Source organism: Pagrus pagrus (genome assembly GCF_965226575.1).
Source record: "Pagrus pagrus genome assembly, chromosome: 22".
In the NCBI taxonomy this organism is placed as follows: domain Eukaryota; kingdom Metazoa; phylum Chordata; class Actinopteri; order Spariformes; family Sparidae; genus Pagrus; species Pagrus pagrus.
In genome coordinates, this window is record NC_140204.1 from 17049798 (window position 1) to 17072092 (window position 22295).

At 43.1% G+C, this 22295-nt stretch overlaps 1 protein-coding gene across 2 annotated transcripts in view; it reads left to right on the forward strand.

Moving 5' to 3' along the window:
• The window catches only part of LOC311251938 (sodium/calcium exchanger 3-like), a 103074-nt gene that overhangs the window by 53704 nt on the left and 27075 nt on the right, over positions 1-22295 (forward strand). For both annotated transcript variants that reach the window (XM_084344633.1, XM_084344634.1), the window contains exons 8-12: positions 1712-1822; positions 1924-2076; positions 4613-4709; positions 4906-5097; positions 6102-6294. In XM_084344633.1, coding sequence (XP_084200759.1) covers positions 1712-1822; positions 1924-2076; positions 4613-4709; positions 4906-5097; positions 6102-6294 — 746 coding nt within the window. The remainder of the gene's footprint in view (positions 1-1711; positions 1823-1923; positions 2077-4612; positions 4710-4905; positions 5098-6101; positions 6295-22295) is intronic.

Genomic DNA, 22295 nt, shown 5'->3' on the forward strand with positions numbered 1-22295 from the left:
CGTGGTTTGACAAAAAATGTGTAACTCAAGGTCTGCTTGTTACCTTTTCTTCTGAGCTTTCAGCCAAACCTCACACATCCAGCTGGACAAGAGTGAGATGTGGGTTGGGTTCAGACCTTGGGTTAAGATTTTTTGGGAATTTTAGATTTGCGGTTTGTAAACTGGTATTTATAGGTCGATGAAAACTACGTGTTTTGTTCTAAATGTAACTTTTTGTTAAATTTGGCGTTAGCTTAGTTAAGTTTTGATTTTCATTGTGTCACACAGATTAATCGACTTGTTGATTAATCTGGTCTCATCCCTTGTTAGACAAAAAGGATCTGCTTCTAGATGGCTGTCATACGCACACAAACACACACTGGTGGACTCGGGACAGGCAATGTGATAGAGCGCCCTCTATTGTGTCCCCACTGCATACAGCTGGTGCCCCTGCCCCTCAAACATCCTGAGTCTGCTGCTGCACACACAGATTCTCACTCTTGCTTAAAATTTAAAACCATTTTTTCAACTTTATGAATACTAATCATCGACCTGCCGCTTTAAGGATTCCTCTGTTTTGTTCCGTTGCACACATTTCATCCTTTCATTCTCAGCTATAGACGCTGTCCAAGTCTCTGCTGCGCTCCCCTTTCCTGCTTTCCCCTCTTCATTCCCTTGCCTCCTCCCCAAGTCCTTTCTCGGTCTTTGTTTTTTTTTTTGGAGAGAAGGAAAGGAGTTTGGCAGGCACCCCAAGGTGCCCTGGGCAACTCCCAGATGTTTGTTTGCATTCAGTCCTTCCTCCCCCTGCAGCTTCTCCCCGAGCCTCGTGCTCTATACAAGAATGACAGCTGCCCTGGAGAATTAACTCCACTGGATAAATCAAGGTTCTCGTGGTCATGAATCATTATATAACTATAATATAACTTGCTCAGCAAAAACAGTTCACGTTTCTAACTAAATTAACAATTACGGATTCATTCCCGACAAAGAGATGCAGATTGGAGTGAAATTGCTGACGCACTTCACTTAAATTTAAATAAATAGCCACATTTAATCTAATCGTCCCAACTACAGTGGCCAATTTGTTAATTGTCTATTTGTTGGATCATTAGGATATTAAATTGCTATTGAAATCATTACTTATAGATTGATATGGCTCATTAAATCTAAAGTTTGGAGCAAAGTGCTGAAGTTAATACTAAATGTCAAATCATTCCTTCTTAGTGTGATTCTGTACTTGCTGTGTTGTCTGTACAGGTAATATCTGTAATAAAGGACATACAGTCTTTAAAAGCATGAGTGAAGCTTAGAGAAGAATACATCCCTCATCTGTGTACGATCCAAGTGACTCAGTGAATCTTTAGCTGACCTTTGACCTTTAACCTCCCTGTGGAGGAAGAATTTCCCAAGAGAGATTCACTGCTTCACCTTTAAACTGCAGCTTTGGAGTGAAAGTGTTTTAAAAAAGACAGAAAAAACCTGCAAAAACAATTAAAGGTGCACTGTGTTGAGAAAGTTCTTCACTGACCTTAAAGGACAACGCAGTTTCATACTGTTTTACTTTGTTTATATGTGGCGGACCCTGCCAAACAGTGTTCTGGGACCTTATTTTCCTCTGAGAACAGCTTGTTTATTCAGTTATGGAAAAATAAATATTATTCAGTTTTTGTATTATTACCTCATTAACATTGTCAACAGGTCAGCTTGTTAATTGTTTGGCTTTGTTGATCAGGTCCTGATGCAGCAGCAGAAGAGCAGAGCTTTCTATCGAATCCAGGCGACCAGGATGATGATCGGAGCCGGCAACATCCTCAAGAAGCACGCTGCCGACCAGGCTCGCAAGGTGAGACCACACACCGGGACTGTTACTCTCAGCCACAAAACACACCCGACTCTGTCCTGACATCTCTACTGTTTTCCCGTCTTGATTTTTTTTTTTTGCAGGTGGTGAGCAGCCACGAGACACAGGCCCAGGAGGACGACCCTCACACCATCAGGATGGATTTTGAGCCCCCTTTGTACCAGTGCTTTGAAAACTGTGGCTCCTTGAAACTGACCGTGGCCAGACATGGAGGAGACTCTGGAGTCACTGTCAAGGTGTGTGTGAGGAACAGTGCATGCCAGAAGACACTCAGACAGAAAGCAGAGACCAGAGAGAGCAGCTCTGAACTGATTTCACTCGCATCTTTGGCAGCTTCTCCCGGTCTTGGTCTGATCTTACCCATAACATGTTCTCCCTCCAGAAACTTTGAGCATCCTTGTTCTAGCTAAACTGATAGATGTGGTTGAAAGAGGAGTGTACATACAGAACCGGGAGACACAATACAAACCACATTTTAGCTTTCAGCTCAGGTTGTAACTCCAAGAAAACACATATCCTTTTGCAAAGGCTCATTGATCTGGGGCTTAACGCTGGCCTTATAGTCTGAATAAGAGATTTTCTTTCGAGTCTCCCGCAGAGAGTCTGTGTCAGTGGAGTGATATCTGATCTGCTCGCCGGGGCTTTGCAAGACTGTGTCTCCTCTATTCTCCCTGTATACAAATGAATCTAGGCTGCAACATCAGTGCTGTAGAGGGATGCTGATGGCGAGGCCTCAGTCTGCCGTCTACTGAAGGCTGATTTTTTAAAGTGAAGTGGCCTACTTAGCCCACACACAGGCTCTTCAGGCATGCCGGCACTCTAGAGACGAACACATTATTATTTTCACTTAACAGAGACATGGTTGAAAGTTTCAAGAATCTATTCACAATCCCAGGCTTCAATCTTTTTTATTATACAAGAGAAGTTAAGAGAAATGTACGCAGCAATATTAGCACAAACATTTTGACTCTTTTACATTTTTTATACAGCCTATATTCATGGAATGGCTAAACTACATACTCAATCCTCCTTTAACTGATAGTTTTGCCACTTAAGAGCAGCAGGAACAAGCAGGAAAGACACATTATCACCTTTTAAGCTAATATAGCTAACTTGCTAGCAAACACTTGCTCAAAATTAGCTTTCATTTGAAGTGGTATTTGTATCCAATCCAATATTTTTTGTCTCCTTTTAGCTCTGTTTTGGTCTCCATCAACAAGTATATTTGTCTCATTAGCTGCTTAACGCTCCACTATGTTCACCAGCTAGTTGCTAACTTGTCTGTCTGCCGTTTAATGCTGAGCAGGTGGTTGTATTTAGAGTTTTTGTGATGAAAACAGCTGCCTGTCTTGATTCAGGAAAGGAGTTCAAAGACATCTACACATCACTTCATCCTTTTAAAGAGTTTTGACTCTAAATGTGTTAGCCTATGTCCCTGGAGCGGCTAGCCAAACTACGAAGTTAGACCTGCATTAAGTGATAGTTTTGCCACCTGAGAGCAGCAGAAACAAGCGGTAAAGACTTTATTATTACTATTACTATTACTATTACTATTATTACCTCTCAAGCTAATGTAGCTAACTTGGCAGCAAACACTTGCTTAGCATTAGCTTTCTTACCCAACTGATGAATGTAAGTCAAGTCCTTGTCTCCTTTTAGCTCCATTTTGGTCTCCATCAATTCCTAATACTTGCATTTGTCTAATTAGCTGCTAAATGCTCCGTTATTTTTATTACCAGCTGGTTGATAATTTGCCTGCTATCTGGTGCTGAGCAGGTGGGTTTTTAGGGGTTTTTATTTTGTTGAGCTGCGTGGTAGAGTTTCATGCCAGAAAACCAAAACCTCTAGCCAAAAGCGAAAAATTGTTGAGTTGAAGTGAACAGCAGAGTTGCATGATGATTTACTTTGTTGTAGGCTAATCAGTGTGAGTGACAACTTTCACATTCACAAAGTCATTTGCGCCGTTAAAAACAGATAACATTTATAAAAATATTGCAGCTTTAAGTTTGCTAAATTCCTGCTATATCATCCAAACTGTACCATACCAGAACAATAAAAGATAATTAACATTAACTCATCAGTTTTTAGGTCTAAAATTTCCTCATGTATGAAGCATCTCAGATATTATTGGGCTTTGGTGTACAGTAGTCCCAGCATTATAAGGTCGTGTAATGTAATGACTGAAGTCAAAAATAAGGTCAAAGCTGCGTCCCTTATAAAACCAAATTTCATCAAGAGCTAAAACTAGACCAGCGCCAAGAGAGCGACTGCAATAGCCACACTGAGTCAGCTTTGCCTACAGATTATTTCGAAGCAATCTGGTGTTTTCCCCGTTTTCACATAACAGGTGACGTAGTCTGATTCCTGTCATCTGATTATAAGCCTCTCTATGGGACAGCGAGAGTTAATAAACTGGGCAGAGGGAGAGAGGACAGAGAGAGGAGAGGATACAGGGAAAGTTTTGTTGTAGTATCTTCAAAGTCTTTATTATCAGACTGTATCTGACCAGAGGGCTCGGTTTAATGAAGCTGTTTTTCTTGTTTTCTCTCGCCCTCTGTTCACATCTCCCCAAATGCATCTCGCTTCTCTTTGCCGCCCTCCTCTCTATCTCGCTCTCCTTCTCTGTACTCTGTTCCCCCTCTTCCTTTGTGTTTATCTGCCCTTTTCATATCTGTTCACTTCTGTTTCATCTTTGACGGCTCTTTTTCGCTCGCTCTCCCCCCCCTCGCCTCACCCCGCTTTCCATCTCTCTGTACTCCCATCTGCCCCCAGGTGGATTATCGCACTGAGGACGGCACGGCGAACGCAGGTTCAGATTACGAGTTTGCCGAGGGAACCCTGCTGTTCAAGCCAGGAGAGACCCTCAAAGGTAAAAAATAACATCCGCAGCACAATCTGTTTACAAGAAAACATGTCATTGAGACTGAGGATCGAGGAGCCAAAGTCACGCACAGGCAAATTTTTCTACTGGCTTCAACAAAAAAGTGATTTCACGGTTTGTTATTGAAGTTATTGGTGCCATGACCTCATCTGTGCAATCCTGAAATGACGATTCTTTTTACCAGAGATCACAGTCGGAGTGATTGACGACGACATCTTCGAGGAGGACGAGTATTTCTATGTCCACCTCAGTAACCCTCGAGTGGTTGGTTATCCTGAGATTGGCACCGCCCCGCTGGATGCCAGTGTCACCCCCAAAGCAGTGCTGGGTGACAACCACACGGCCACGGTGACCATCTACGATGACGATCACGCCGGTAAAAGCAACCCCTGAATAATATCACAGGAACAGTCTGTCTAATAATCTGATAATACAGTATATACGTCAGCGTTACATGACAGGGGCGACTCTGTTGTCTTATAAAAAGTACTTTCACTATTGATCCTTTAAAAGTTTTTTGTTGCTAACGCTATACTTGTACTTGAACAGACTCCAAGAAGTTTTTAACTGGTTATGAAACAGTTACAATTTAATACTGACGCCTGATATGCCCTACATAAGCAAATATGTAAATCTAAATAGCTATGTCTTTGTTATTATTAAAGGGGCACTGTGTAGTTAACAAAGTTTACTTTGTTTCCCCCATCAGCATATTTCAGTTATTAGTCTTACATAGCCACAAATGGATAAATTACTCCATCGCTAGTGTAAAAGTATGTTGTGTCTGTCTTTCATTCTCTTCCAAAACAAATTCATGCACCAGCCAGATAAACATCTTTATGACGTGGTGATGCTCAGACAGTTTTTGTCCACAGGGGCCGCCAGAATCAACAAGAAATGAGTTCCTTGTTGGTGCTTTAAGTCAAAAGAAAGAAGGAATTTTTCTTCTAAGAGTATTTTTACGATGTGATATAGCTGATATAAGTAGTAAATAAATACTTCTTTTCTCAAATAATTTCAGTATGTGTTTGGCAGAGTCAATTGCTTTGCTACTTAGTTCCAGGATATCCACTAAAAGTTTTCAGAAGAAGGTTCCAGTCTCCTTCATGTTCAACTTTTTCAGTAACGTCCAAAGAGACTTAAAGTGAGGGAGGCAGAATTGAGAGTGGGTGTTCACCCAATTCGTATTACCTTTTATCTAGAGAGAGTGGGTGGTAATCTATTATCCCTGTCTCTATATATACGGTACACCTTGGAGAGCAAGCTAGTGAGTGAAAGCGGAGGTGATTATCAACCTCATCTTACTCGTCCTTCTAGTGTTTCTCCCCTGTGAAGTGCTGAAATTTCTTTCTTTCTTCTTTCTCTTTCTTCCTCTCTCAGGTATCTTTACCTTTGAGACTGCCAGTCAGAGGGTGAGTGAGAGCGTGGGCGTGATGGAGGTAAAAGTGCTCAGGACTTCGGGTGCCCGAGGCCTTGTAGCCGTCCCCTACCGGACCGTGGATGGCACCGCTAAAGGAGGAGAGGACTACGAATTGGCTTCCGGCAAGCTGGAGTTCCAGAATGACGAGACAATGTAAGTACAGACGTGTTGTCAGTGATTGTTGTTTTGGCCATTTTACTGCGTGTTTCACTCACAGATTTGAGAGTATACAGATGCTGAAGTCCTAATCAGTAACAGGTAGAGTTGACCAATGACCCATATCCCAATTAACCACAGTTAATTCCTTTAATTTACTAAAACAACGTCTTTGTGGAATGACACATTCCTCCGTCTCTGTTTCCTTTCTGTGTGACTGACTCTCATTCAGAAATTGCTGTTTAGTTTAATTGAGTGTTTAAACATGCATTCACAGTATAAATAGCACCATTAAGGCCGATAACAGTGTAATAATGTCACTCTTCAAGGTAGGCTACTCGGCATTAAAAATGCTTGCACACACGTGTGCACACACACACACACTTGCAAAATTGCTCTCGCGTCCTTGGGACATGCATTTTTAATATGCTGATGTTAGCGGTGTTAAATTGACCAATACATAAAGCGGTTGGGAATGCAGTTTCCTCAGCGCCTCCTGGGGCCTATAAAGCAAGGCCTCTTTGTGTGTGAGAGAGCGAGAGTGTGTAGTCCTGTTCTTGTGTCTGTATGAGGACCGGTTTAAAAGTGAGAACATTCATGAATAGCGAGGACATTTCCACTTCTGCAAGGTGCCGTTTGATTGACAGGGTCAGAAATAGCTCACTGTTAGGGTAAAGCTTGAACAATGATTAGTGCTTTAGGGTGATGGCTTGGGAGTAGTCAACGTATTTATGTCTGTGTGTGAGTGTGTGTGTGTGCACCTGCCTCGGGGAGCCGAATGTTGGCAAGGCAATTCAAAAGCTGTTCATCTGTGGCTTGCCCTCGGAGAAAGAGTGAGAAGATGGAGTGTGTGTCTACCTGTGTGGGTGTGTGCTCTTGCACTTGAATCCAGTGTTAGTTTGAGACTTTGAGAGTGAGGTCATTTTCCTCGTTTGAAGGTGAAGACTTCATTAAGGGTTGAGGTTAGGCATGTACTGTAACTGTTACCAAGGCTTCGGGGCCAGGAGATGCATAATGCCAGTGAGGGTCCTCACAAATATAGGTGTACTAAGGTCTTTGTGTGTGTGCCAGACCTGCCAGGTGATAACAACCAGTGTTACTACCAAGGTTAGTGATCGAGTGGGTACTAGAGTGTGTTTGCATGTGTGTGTTCATGTGAAATGGAAGTCTGAATAGGCCTGAGGTTCAATCCCATCTCCAATTTTTTTCCCCTACCCCTTGTTTTCGAGTGCTCCCCAGTTCCCCCTATGAAATGGGACAACCCTTGCAGACCATCGTATGTCATCAGTTGCTGTCGACAGCGTTTATGTAAACGGACGCAGCCGGACATTTCCAATTTGAATTTCCAATCCAAATAAAAAGAACACCGCTTCATTAGCATTGCTAGAGGCTAACATTAGCAACCTGTCATCACTGATTAGAGGAGCGGTACAAAGTGAAGCAACTTCACCTCTCTCTTCAGTTACATTTTGCAAATCATATGCGATCAAAGGGGGGGATGCAACAATGAAAATAAAATATGTCGAAATCTTTCATGCACAAATCAGCAATTACAATGTAACTTTAGTTAGCGAGGTAGTTGGCTACTGAGATATAACAAACTAGTAGGGATTGGTTATTTGAAGAATGCATTTGAAAAACCTCTGAGAGAGGATGGATATACTAGAATAAAAAGAGAAACAAACAGGATGTGCCCTCTCATAACATCATTCCTTCTCCTTTTTTTGTTTTTAGATTTCATGTCTTTTCCTTGTCTTACCCCCTCTTTGTTTATTCTTGCCTCTTTTTATTATTGCGCCTCCGAGCCCCTTGTCAACAAATTCCTTCCTCTACGCTAATGTTAACCTTTGCAGAGTACGTCTTTGCCTCATTATATTTCTTTCTTTCTTTCTTTCTTTCTTTCTTTCTTTCTTTCTTTCTGTCCGTCTGTCTGGCATATTTTTAGATTTTCCTCCACGCAGCATGATTTCTCTCCTCCTCGCTTGTTCCCTCCCTTGTTCAGCTTCTCCTCTACCCTCACCTCCCTGTCATCTCATGTCTCGCCTCCCTTCCTTTTCACTCGCTCCTCCGCACCCTCGGCTCTTCTTCATTTGCATCTTCCTCCCTTCTGCCTTTCACCTCTACTTATTTACACTGTCAGACTTTTGCATCCTCTTTTTGCTCCCTTCTCCCTCTACCTGACACCCTCATCCTCCTCATCATATCTCACCTCCTCTCCTTTCTTTTCTTTCTTCCCTCTCTCCATGTCTTGTCTCTCACTTATTTATTCCCTCTCCTCATCTTCTCCATCTCTGTCCCAGCCTTTACTCAGAGAAAAAGGCTTTACTGCCAGGACAATTTAGCTGGATCACAACCCAGACATAACTCACCACCCACACCTCCCTTTGTCCATCCAACACTATGCCTTCCTTCAACCTGCGTGATAGTTTTGTTTACCCCTTTTGTCTGTTTCCTGCATTTAAGCAGCCCGACATTAATCTGTCACTTTACTTGTTTAATCTGTCTGTTGGAATGAGCTTCCTCAACGGTTTGGGAAAAGAGTGAAGTACTAAAAGTAGGAGGATGGATAAAGGAACGTGGGGTGAAGAAGGGGTGAGCCAGGTGCTGCTTAAAATTCTCTGGGAAAATCTAAAAGGCATCAGAGCCGAACTGACGAGGGGAGGAGAAGAGAGGAAGAGGAAGTGAAGGAGAATTTCATGAGCTCTAATTTAAAGAAAGTGATGTGATACCACATTGATTGCACAAAGAAAAATCCCCCTTTCTCTCGCTTCCCTTCATCAGAGGTCAGAGGTCAAGTTTCAGCTGAGCGTTCACGAGCTGATGAATTTGTCGTCTTGCTCATTTGCACTTCAGTGAGGTGAATGTTTGCGGAAATGTGTGCTTAAAGGGGCATTCCACCAAAAACACTTATACATAATGTCAGTTTACTTGTCATGAAGTGTACTACTTAGTTCTGTGGTTCAGAAGGAGCTTTTTAAGAGTCAAAGGACATAACTCCAGATGTCATAGTGAAGTCGTTAGTGATATCTCAGCTTGTTCTTTTAAATGGTTTCAAAAAGAAGTTCAATTGGATGTAAGCTTATGAGAAAATGACTCTACTTCTCACTTGATTTACTACCTCGATAAACAGTTTACTAATGAGTTTATGGTCTCAATCTCTCGTTTGAAGTCTTCTTCTACACAACATGATGTTTATTTTGTAAATTATGGTCACATTTAGAGTCAAACAGATGATAAAGCAGGGTATGCTACTGCTACAAGTTACTACTGAGGCGTTTTTTAGTCAGATCCAAGAAATATCTTCGTTAGCTCCACCCTCTTGTCCAAATATGGTCACTCCTGGCTCCAGAAACCAAGATGGCGACGGCAATATTGCCAAACTCTAAGTTTCAAAGCTGGTGTCCGCAAAACCAGGAAGTGACATCACGGTAGGGTTACTCTTAGAGACTTCAGCCTGCTTTATTAACTGGGGGTATGTTGTTTAAAATATTACCAGCATTTACCAGGCATGTAACGAAAGGTTCTGTCCTATTGGATTATGGGAAATGTAGGACCCAAAAGGAATAAATTACTTTTGACACTTTGGTCCTCCAATCTAAGGCTGTTTGCCAACCATGATGCCACCATGCCATCTAACAGTAATGGTGCAGCAACCAAAGAAATGCAAATCTAAAACCAAGGATAGCAGTGGAAACTCATTCCCACAGAGAAGATATATTTTCGTATGCAGTCTTACACTACTGGAGGGAGAGTTTAAGAGTGAAGGATAAAGATAAAGAAGGACGTCTTCGTTTCATGACTTAATAATGAACTAGGGACAGAAGTGATGGCGAAGGGGAGAGAAATGATGTGAATATGCAAGTGTGTTATCGTCAGTGTGATGGAATTTATTCAGTGTCACTCAGTGGGAAATCACACACTCCCATACAGCACAGCGATTCTATATTTACTCGCTGTTTGGGCTCACATTATATACTGCAGGAAGGAATTAATTCTCTCTCTCTGTTCAGCCAATGAATGCTTCTTTTATTTATCCCTCTCCTGTTCGCCAACGCAGCTTAAGAGTCTCTCCTGGGCTTCTCTCAGTCACTCTCTCCTTCTTGTTCTTTTTGTTAATCAGAGGCCGTGGTATGTGCACAAGTAAAAGGCAAAGTGAGCAGTGTGTGTGCATGTGTGTGTGTGTGTGTGTGTGTGTGTGTGTGTGTGTGTGTGTGTGAGAGAGAGAGCAAGGGGCTCAGCAGGGCCAGTTTATTCTTAGCCTTTCTCTGACCTGTAACTCAGCACAGAGTCACAGCCAAGACACGGACAACTTTGTGTGTGTGCGTGCATGTGTGTGTGTGTGTGTGGGGTCCTCTCCCCTGGCTGCTCATTATAAATTTCAAACAGGTGTCGCCACCAAACTGTGCCTACGCCTGTTCAATTACTGCCTTGCCCTGTGTGTGTGTATGCACTCACTTTGTTTTGTTGTTAATATGTGACCTTGCAAATTTAACTTTGGTTAACCATTACTGTGTTCCCAAAAATGGCACTACATTTAAGAAAGAAATAACTTTAATGTTCCCTAAGCCCCGCAGCCTTTAGTCGCCACTGTTTTGTTATTCTCTCCGTTCTACAAGCTAGCTTCTGTGTTCAGTGATGATGGTGGCAGATTGATATCCATCAAGGTTTATAGAAACTTTAGAAACAATGGGTCCTTAACATCAGACAAACATAAACAAAAGCAGGCATTTCATACACAGCTAATCAAGCTAATTAGCTCCATAAATCGGCATAAATGGGAAGCAATTTGTAAAATATGGTCAGATTTTTTGTCTTAAAGGTTTCAAGGAATTAACTTTAAATGAACGCAATCAACAGTGCTGACATGTAGAATTGCCTCATTGCAACTCATCCTAAAACACACCAAATCAGTCTTATCTCCAGAGTCATAGTCTTGGTCAGAGCTGCTGTAAATCACCTCCATACTGTATCCACTGGCTTCGATCTGGCCACAGTGAATCCCCCCACACACGAGGTTTCGGTGCAGTCAGACCACAGTCAGCTAATCAAGCCAGTTTGCTCCACGGCTCACTTAGCTACTTGCTAACGGCAGCTAGCCGCTACACCAAAGAATTTACTGAGCAGCAATAAGTAGTTATGCTGCCCCCTGTAGTTTTGGAGCTACCTTCAACTATAGCGCTATCTCAGATAGGCTAACGTTGGCTGGGGTTGCCTCCACAAACTAATTACGTCAGTGAAATGTATTACTGTTGGTAGAAAGCTAGTTAGCCATTCATGCTAACAATTGCAGCTTGTATAAGAAAAACACATGGTTAAATGAATTTCTTTGCACGTTCGCTCCTGTGATTTTTTGTTTTAGAGAGGCAATAAAAGAGTCACCAGCCCCTTAACTCCGTAAATGCAGAGTGTTGCTTTTATTTTAAGGGGCTTAGCTAATTTGGAGAAATCTCATCATGCATCTTAGACAACATGATTCAGCTGGAAACGCTTACTTCAACAGTTAAAGGAAACAGAATCTGTTATTTTGTTTTGCTAATGGGATCATTGAGATCACTGAAGCCCCCCCTGAAGCACACTAGCCGAATTACCACTTCACAATATTGAGTTTTACTGTAATCCCAGCATCCTGCCATGTTGCGTTATGTGCTAATGAAGCCCAAACGCAGCGTCTTAGTGTTTTTGACAAAGCTGTCAGAAGAGCTGTGATCATGCATTAGCTGCTTGTGAAGGAAGAGTCAGCCTGTAAGTTTTAAACAACACATTCTCCCTTTGGCGAGATGTTTCTCAGAATTAAGAGAGAGAGGGGGGAGAGATGGAGGAAATGTGAGGAAAGTGAGAGTGTGAGTGTGTGTTGTGTGTGTGTGGGTGGGTGTTTGCGTGTGTCACAGTGCTTGTAAAGTGTTTGATATTTGCAACCTGTTTCTCCGTCTGTCACCAAAGTAGGGTGACTAACCCAAAGCTGTTCCCAAAATAAAACATCCTTTGAACTCCAAATCCCCAAGAGCTGCTCGCTGTGTGTGTGTGTGCACGAGGGTGTGTGTGTGTGCATTCAAGTGTGCATCTTTTTGTGCACACGCATCCAGTGTCTGAGCTCGCTAACTGCTGCAGGTGCACGTGTGTGTGAAAACCGTTTGCTGTATTTCCTCACAGTCATGTTTGTTGCTCACTTTGTGTCATGTCACACAAATACACACACACACACACACACACACACACACACACTTTAGCATTCTCCAAACAATCAGTACGTCTGCACATTGTGCCCTTCCTGCTTATCAGCACGCTGCTTAATAAACTGTTTATCATCACATTGAGATAAACTGGTTTCAGACAGCAGCTTGGGTTTTATTCCTCAATGTCATTGTGTTAAAAGTCTAAGCAGGCGTTGTTTGATAGATGTACCTGAGGCAGAAGTGCTGTGCATCATGGGTAATGGCACCATTAACCAATGATACTGTAGAAACACATACGACACTACAAACATGATATTGTAGGGATGTTTGCATGCAGCTGTGCGTGAATCCTTCATGTTACGATTTTCAAGCGGAGGGTTGGTATTTGTCACAAACACAGCATGGGTCCTGCTTGTTTAGTATGCATGCTGCTTCCCGCTGGGCATATTTATGCAGCAGGGTTAGTATTAGAAAATACCCACACTAAAACCCTTTACCACAGTTAGAAACAGCCTCCGGTGATCCGGCAGTTCTGGTATTTCTAGAGATAACTGGATGGACAAGATTGCAGCATCTTAAACTTTCCATAAATTTTTTTTGAAGACATTTTGATAGTACTTTCTGGTTGCTAATACAATTAATAACTTTTTTAAAGGAACAGTTCACCCAAAAATCTAAATTCAGTCATTATCTGCTCACCCCCGTGCCCATGGAGAGTCGGGTGAGGTTTCGTAGTCGACAAAACATTTTTGGAGCTTCACAGCAAAACAGCGTTGCAGCATTCTGCTAAACACCCTCAAGGTGCTGTTGGGTATGTGTGTGCTAACACTTTTAGCTTAGCAAGTGAAGATTTGGGCTTTAAAAAAGGGTGTAAATAACGTCTTTTCAAATCAATTTGGGATATTCAGGCATCCAGAGAAATGGATTACACCAGACAAGCTGTATGAAGCCATTTTATGTGCTTTTTCTCAGTTATCTTTACTGTTTTAAAACAAGTCCCCATCTACGTCAGGTGTTTAGGAGAACGCTGCCACACTGTTTTGCTGTGAAGCTCTAGAAATGTTTTGTGGACTACAAAACTTCACCTGACTTTCCATCAGCAAAGGAGAACTTATCCTTTGGGCATTGTCCATTTTAATAATTTAAGTTGTCCCACACCATTTCTTTGATATGGAGTAGTCTTAGGTTTTGTTTCTAAATGATTATTTGTCTAATTATACAGGCACAGGTATTATTGATCCATCTGTTCTGTCCCTGCAGATGTTACCTAGAGGCAGGACAGAGAGTACAGTACAAAAAGAAGCATTAAGTTTTATATAACACATATTTATTGTGCATTTCAGGGCAGTTCTCACTCGCGGCAGTTGCGTTGCATTCTCTAATGTCTTCTTCTCTCCTCGACACGTCCCACATCCCTCCAGGTTCAAAAAGCAGCCTGCTAATGGGCAGATAAACACTTTCAACCTCCCCTCATCCTTCTGTTCCTCTGCCTCCCTCCATCTTCCCTTTTTCTCTCCGTTCTACGGGAGAACGTCAGGATTCCTCCGTCTCTATAAGGATGACACGGCTTTCTTCTTTTTATTTTTTCCCCATTTGTTGCCGTAGCAACTTTTGATCCCTCCCATTGCCGGAGATGGCAGAAAGACGCAGACAAACAGAAAGAAAGATAAAGAAGAAAAGGGAGGAATTATGGAAGTAGAAAAGAAAGCGTTGTTGTTTTTTGATTTAGCGTTTTGTTCTTCTAAGGATTTGTTTTTTCTGCTGCCGCGTCGCCCGCGCTCAAAGTCGAAACACTAAGAGGCGTGTGATTACGCTCCCCGTTATTCCTCCCCTCCCATTGATTTCATCTCTTATTCCATTTTTGTGGAGAGTGTGTGTTCATGTGTGAGGCACACGCCCATTGTTTGCTCTTTAATTAGCAACGAAAAAACACTCTTTGGCCGAATGGATTATGAAGAGTCAAAGAATCAAATCGCATTTCGGCGGAGTCATGGTCCGCCTGACAGAGAGAACGACGGAGGGCAGGAGGAGATTAAGGCGAACAGTCAGGGAGCGAAGAAATAGAGGAGAGATAGTGAGCACACATGCGTTTATCCTCCCTTTTCTTCTCCCTCTCTTCCATGCCGCCTCCGCCTCCTCCATGCTTCTTGACTTTCCTCCCTCTTCCTCCTCCTCCTCCTCCTCTTTCTCTTCATCCCTAATGTCAAAGCAGTCAAAGTTAAGTAGCTTAGGTCAACATCTTTAACAACTGGGGAAGCTTTTCCCCTCTTGTGTGTGCGTCGCTTTCTCCTCGTGTGTGCAGGCCCTGCGTGTGTTGCGTTTCGGCTGCATATTGAAATCGATGTGGCAGCCGCCGTCTGTTGTTTGCCTATTGACATTTTCCGCCGTACTACAGTAATTCGACTGGCAGCGTCTCACACACACACCGAACCGCAGAGCACCTCTGGCTTCACACAATTTTAACCCATTTTTGAAACCCCTCTCCTGTGGCTGCTCGCTCTCTCCCCGTGTCTTCCCTCACAGCGCTGTTGTTTAACAGTAGAAAGTCTATTGATTTGATGAAGACGAAGCCGACAGCCTGACAGATAAAGTTGCAGTTGAGGCTTTTACGGGAGCGGTTCAGACAGGTAGGATGTCGGGATGCTAAAATACTAAACAGCTTTCAGTTGAGGCGGCTTTCGACTTTGAAACGCTAACCCCGCCGCCTTCGTCTGTGTCTGTCTCCTCGCCCCTCGTCGTCGTTGTTGTTCCCTCCTTCCCTCCCATGCCTCCGTCTCTTTGTTATGCAATTCTGCCATTTAGCATCCCTGTCACTCCCCGCTCCTCTGCTCTCTCTGCGACTCTCGTTTTGTACTTCTTAGCCCCGCATCGTCCCCTGTGGTTGTTTTTTTAGCACTGCAGTCCCAGCAATTTCCTCTGCCAAGCATGCACACACTCACAGAAAAACACACCCTATGGTCAGAGAGTCCTGCGCCCACACACACACACACAGGCACACACTTAACTCTTGCCAATGCATCCCTGTGATCCGACCCCCTGTGGACTGCAACACACCCTGTAATCACGGCTCGGAGACCTACAGTACCGTGAGCTGTGGCAACAGGCTGCCCTGCCATGCCCATGATTAGAGCCTAAACAGGGGATAGATACACCCTCTGTAACCCCCACCCTCCTCCCATCTGCCCCGGGCCTCCCTGCTACACTGGCCCCCACCCTGCCACGCCAAGGCCACATTAAAGGCTACGTTGCTGGGTTCACTGACCATAATGGCTTTGGTAGGAGCTCCAGGCTTCTCCATGTATTCATTTTGACTGAAAGTTTTCTCATGTTTGTATGTTACAGAACGGCCTTGGAACATAGCGGGCGTCTTAAAGATTTATCAACTTCTCTATATCATCCAACAAGGCCATGTTTGCTATGTCTGCAGCCTCTGTTTCACACCACTGGTCTTGTTTGTGAAAAGACTTGGTTTCCCATGAACCCGCGGCGTCCTCTGTCTGTTTTATGTGTCTTCTTTTTGCCAACGAAGAGCATAAACATGTGGGAAGTGGGTTTTTTTAAAATTAGTTCAACCATCTGCCATTGAAAGAGTCTGAAAAACAGGCGTTCTGTTTGTGCTGGAAGAATAGCGCCCTCTCTCTTCTCTGGACCTCAAACATGCAGGAGGTGCACAGCTTAACATACAGTGCAAAGGCAAATCATCTTATAAACAATCTGTAGTTGGGAAAAGTGGTAAATACTGAATTCTTACTGTTGGAAGTTACTACTGAAGTTAAATCACTGAAAGAAAACCACGTATCTGAGTTTCCGTGGTTCGAACTTCCTCTTTAAGTTTTGCAATATCAGTAAAAATCCTGGGCTTCTCTTTCTTGGGTCACTGACAAACTGTAACATGATAGGACAGAGGTTTGACTGCAGGCTTACTGTATTTCTTCTAGTTTAAAGTGTCCCCTCTTGTTAGTCCAGAACTTCTTCTTCTGTCCATGTATATCCTGCAGATATTTTGCTGAGTTAACTCGGTCTGCCCTCTCTTTGCCCTTTTTGCTTTGATCATCTTTTCTGACATACTGTAGGCATGGCCCGGCTGATTGGTCAGAGGGCATTGTTAATTGCAATTAGAGCAGTGACCTCTGTTTGTGCATGATGGGATCTGCTCTGATGGCAATATCAATCTAATGAAGTGAAGTGAGGAATGATGACGCAGCCTCAGACGGTCTGGTGCCATCCCATAGCAGGGACGCGAGGATTACAAATAAGAGAAATATTCTGATTGCAACAGGCGAAGGACGCAGTGGGCGTAACAATCAGGTGCAATCAGATGATAAGTGCTTGGTTGAGAGTTTTTATGAGTTTAATTCGAAGAGAAAGATGGGTTTGTGGCAGGTGGATGGATTTAAACAAGATCATTTCCTACATTGTGTCTCTAAAAGTGTTGATGATAATAACAGTATTCAATCAATAGTCTTTTTATTAGAAGCACTTGTAATTAGTTAGATCTTGTTTTTTGTTTTTTTTCGTTTAAATAACTAACATAATTACACTGTGCTGCACTATATTAGCTACAGTGCAGAGAAGATTTTTGAGTAGGACTCAGTCAGTGATGCTGAACTGCATTTTGACAGAAACCTTCAAAATCTAGTTATGAGTCTATACTTTATCCTTAAGGCCGACTCACGATCAGAGAGTGGCCTAGCTGGCTGGAGAACTAGGTGACTGTAACTTACTGCTAACGGGCTAGCCAGCCAGGACATGCTAACGCTGAACAGTCACAATGAGTCTGAGCCTCTTTCTTTTTTCTCCTGTGCCATTCACTGGCCCACTATTTTGCTTACTTTTCACATTTTACTTTGCTCACTGCTTCCCATCTGTTGGTTAGCGAGCTTGTTTGCTTGGGTGTAAGACTTCCTTATTTCTTATTTTTCTTCTTTTTCTTTTACTTTCCCTAAAGGTAAGTTCTGTGAATATGGCCAAAGTTGAATTTGACACGAAATTTGCATTATTTAAAGTACTAATTCTCTTAACTTTTATAACTTTTCTCTAATGCGAGCTCCCCCTAGTTGTACATGGAGTCCGAGATACATTTATCGGAAATTAAATGAGTTGATTTAAAGGTAATATTATTAAAATACTGCAGAATTTTGGATTAGAATAATTAAACTGAAATGTAATTACAATAGTTTTGATCTTTCCTGTAATATTTTTGTTTCTTGTTGACCTAAGCATGAGTGCTAGTGGCTACTTCCTTAAGCAGCAACGCTGAAGCGTCCACCGCGCCGGCTAACGGTAGCAGCAAAAGGTGCAAAAACACTAAACTGCATAGAGCCGGCATATGCTACTGTATTTTAACATCCATCATAATGGTGGTATTTGAAGACTAATATTTCTCATCTGTGCGTTTATCTGTCTGACTCACAATGCTTAATGCAACACACAGATTTGATTGGCTTGAGTAGTGTCATGTGAGTAATTAACAGCGCATGCAGTCAGTCTGTGAGTTTCCTGGGCCGTTAGTGCTGTAAAGGCTAGAAAAGCTGCGCCGTTGAAAAAAGAGACGCTCCGTCAAAATGTTGGAATTCTCAATAATTGGTCGGTTTAATGATCTCTGAGTTGGGCGACAAGGAAAACACATTTTGGTCACTTTGCTAACAAGGGGTGATGTCCTCCGGGACGACTCGTCCCTCTTCAGATCACCTACTGCTCATGACTTGATTAAGCCTGCATTTTCTCCCATCTCAGTTTCCAAGTCTTAAGACTGTGTGACCACTCTGTCAACGCCATATTAACTTCTGTCATATTACATCAGTTATTAAGTTGATAAAACTGCTAATATCAGTCTCACAGAGGACGTAGATCGGCAAGCGCTTACATTAGTCTCGTGGAGGCTGTGACCTGCTTTGGGTCTCAGCCTATAGATTGAGAAACTGGTCTCTGACGTGATGAATGCACGCTGCTGTGGAAGAGTGATGAGCCAGTTCTTGACTGCACTAGCTCAGGGTAATCTGGTATGATACACACACACACACACACACACACACACGCACACACACACGCACACACACACACACACACACACACACACACACACACACACACACACACACACACACACACACACACACACACACACAGTGATGTCAGAGTGATTAAATCACTAATAGCTTGCGGAGGAGACGATGTGACTCACACAAGCTCTCCATCGCAACTCACATCTCTCACCCTCCCTCTCAGTACTCTTTCCAATACAGTTCTTCTTCTTCTTCTTCTTCTTCTTCTCTCCATCTGAATCCATTTAGCTCATTGTCTCCTTCATTGTTCTGTCCCCCCATTTTCCCCTCATACCCTCCCTCTGCCGCCCTCCTTTCCTCCTTTATCTTCCTCCGACTCTCCTCCTCTCCACCCTGTATTATTCTGCCCTGATCTGCCCCTCTTTCCTCCACATCCATCTGTCTCTCACTCATTCTTCCTCTCCCTTATTAATCTGTCTTTTTTGCCCTCCACCTCAGCTAACATCCATCTTATCGCTGTCGTCTCCTCACTTTTATTCTTCCCATCGCAGATATCTTCCCTGTCTCCCACTTCATTTTACAGGATGATATATCATCCCTCGCCGTCTTATCGTTCACCCATCCGTTCCTTCTCACCTCTTTTGCTCTCTCTTTTGCTGCATCGCTTCTTCTTACTGCTTCATCGTTTGCCCTCCATCTTTATCACCGTTCACTTTATCATCGTGCCTCCGTCTTTTCTTTAAATTCTCTCGTGTTCCTCTTTTTTTCTTGTGCGTTTCCGTGTGTGAATATTAACAGCAGGAGTGTGTTTTTAGTAAGCTTAAGAGAGGTCGGCAGGTTTGGGGGTTTGGGCTAGGGTCTGGGTTTTGGGGGAATAGGTTGGAGTTTGGGGGTTTGAGGTTCGGCCTAATGGGTTTTGGGTGTACGTTAGGATTTGGGGGTTTGGGCTAGGGTTTAAGGGTTTCGGTTAGGGTTTTTACTCACTCACCTTCTCCTTTTATAAACAGTTATTAGTATACTTAATTTCTTGTGACCATTGACGTGCCATAAACACATAAATAAAAGCCAATAAAAGCTTTGTGCACGGGGTTTTATTGGTCAGTAAACACAAATGGAGGAGAGGCGGAAGGTGAAGGGTAAACTGGAGAGAGAAAAACAAACTGAAGGAGAGACGCATTTAGAAAATCTCTTGCGTTGCGCTCAGAGAGTGCCCGCATTTATTTTAGTGCAGACAGAATGAAGAGACACAGGAGGAAGACGAGGAGGAAGAAAACCTTGTTCGTTCGAGGTTTGACTGGCATTCTTTTAATTATATCACCTTGTTGCACTGTTTTTCCTGCAATGGCACCCAATTGGAGATAAGCACTATCTCAATATGTCTGACTCCTACCATTTGCATAACAGTGCTGGATGGACAGTCACAATAATTCACACTTTCTTTCCTAGATTTTAAGAAAATTTGCGCTAAATTTGGATGAAAACATGCCTATAGCCATACCTGGCAACCTGCGCTGTAGCCAGAGCCGAGACATAAGCATTATGTTATTGTCTGACTGGACTAGTTCTTTAAAAAGCTGTTGTTTAACAAGAAATAACATCACAAACTTCCTCTTTTCATTCATTCAATTCAGCTATAATATACAGCACCACTTGATGCACAGTAATATTATTTGTGTCGTGGTGGAAAGAGACGGATGAATTGCTCGGAGAAAAGACGAGAGGGAGAGGAAAAGGGCAGGTGGAGGTGGGAAGATAGAGAATGAGAGCAAGTGATGGCTGGAGGGAGGGAAGTAAAACAAGCAGGATGAGAGAGGAAGGAGCGACGGATGATGAGAATGGCTCGCGCTCGGTGAGGCCAACTGTTGGCACCCTGGGTGGAGGAGAGGGGGATGACGGGACGGAAAGAGGAAGAATGAGTGAGAGAGATTGAGGGGAGGGAAAAAGGAGAGTGGTAATTTTTCCTGTGCCAGGGGCAGAGAGAGAATTAGAGTGTGTGTTTGTGAGTGAGACCCTTTGGCAGGCGGCCGAATGCGAGGTTGGCAGCGGTTGGCATGGCGATATATATATCCCCACTGCCTGAAGGCTCTCACCTTGAGCCGCTAATGCCAGTCCATCAAACCAAGTGTCACTGCACACATACTAGGCATTGTCTACATTTGTGAGGACCACTGCTGACTGCGTACCGACTACTAACCTTTATCACACAGTGCTCACTACAAACTCAAATAGTCTTCAGACCGACTGAACTTTAGTTTAAACTGTGTAGATCAAGGCTGGACTACCAACTGGGCAAAAAGGGCAACTGCCCCATGGCCCAGGAGCTATAGAGCCCCTTGTGCTCCAGGCTTACTGTCTATGTCAAGTGATTTAGGCTAATTCTGATGCGTTTAAAGTGGCCCTCACCATGCACATGCAGTCAACCTTGGGTCAGGTAGTTTTACAGCTGAACTGAAGGGTCTGTCTGCTCATTTATTTTAAGTTCTCTGACTCTGATTTGCCCTCTCATATGTCATTTCTGGATAAAAGTACTCTGAAAGATAATTTACCAACCCCTCCCTCTTTATTTTGTGCTTCTTTAAGTGTGCGTTTCACTTGTACTTTATAACATCCTTCTTATTAATTAGTAAAATAAGGAAAACCGACAAAAAAAGAAAAGAAAAAAGGAATCATGCACAGCCGAGCAGCTCGGTTTTGCCCCAGGGCCCCCTAGCAGGTTATTATGGCCATGCAAAGTTTGCAAAGATACCAAATACTTCAGGCTAAATTTAGGGGAGTTTTTGCCGCCCTAAAGGAAGTGGAGTCTTGGTTTTACATACTGTATTTCACTCAAGCTGATAAAGAATATATACGACACTAAACCTAACGTGGTTACAACCAACATGGAGGCAACCGAAACAGATTTTATCCGTGTGATATGACACTCTTCAAACAGCTTGGTTCTCCATGGCAGCCCCCTTATTTGACCAGAACATAAATATATGATGAGAATCAATGAAACATACATGAGAACAGACGAGATGAGAGAGAGAGAGAGAGAGAGAGAGAGGGAGAGGAAGGGGGGTGGACGAACAAGGGATGACAACAGAAGAGGAGACAAGTGCCTGTCGCTCATTTACCCTCTTTGTCTGTTTGTCGTCAACGCCGCTTGTTAATCGCCATTTTTTCACCCACGATGAAGATGGAGAATGGAGGAGTAGTTAAAATGAAGTTATGTCTTACTGTTTTGCTGTTTATCTGCGTGTTTCTGTCTTTTTTTTTTCATTTTTTCAGTCTGTCATGTAACCTCTTTCACTCACTGCATCTTTGTGTTTGACTTTAATCTCTCAACCTGCTGGTCCCTGTTGACTGATCCATCCCTCAACGCTCATTGGTTTCTTTCATTCGCCTGTATTTCCCTTATTCTTCAATTCCAGTTTCCCTTTTTTGTTTTGTTTCTTCCTCTTCTCGTGCGTCCTCGTTTCCACCCATCGCTCCCCTAATATATAATTGAAAGCTGCTAAAAGGGTTTGCAGTCGGGGAGGCGAGCGGAACCGACAGCCGTAACGCTTGAACAACATTTTCTGAAACGCAACAACAACGTCGGGAGGGCAGGGTGGCCATTATGCATCTTGGTCATCACCATGGCAACCGTCCGATGACAGCTTCTAGGTGCAACACTGTCAAGAATTTGAGATTGATCTCTGCAGTATGCTGGTGTGTTTTATATATATCTTGTTGTAGCGTTCCAAGAGTTTCATTTGCCATGATTTCTTATTCAAGAAAAAGCTTCAACACTGTAGCTGCGAAGCCAATAGCCTTTTTTTTCAAACACAGGTGATAC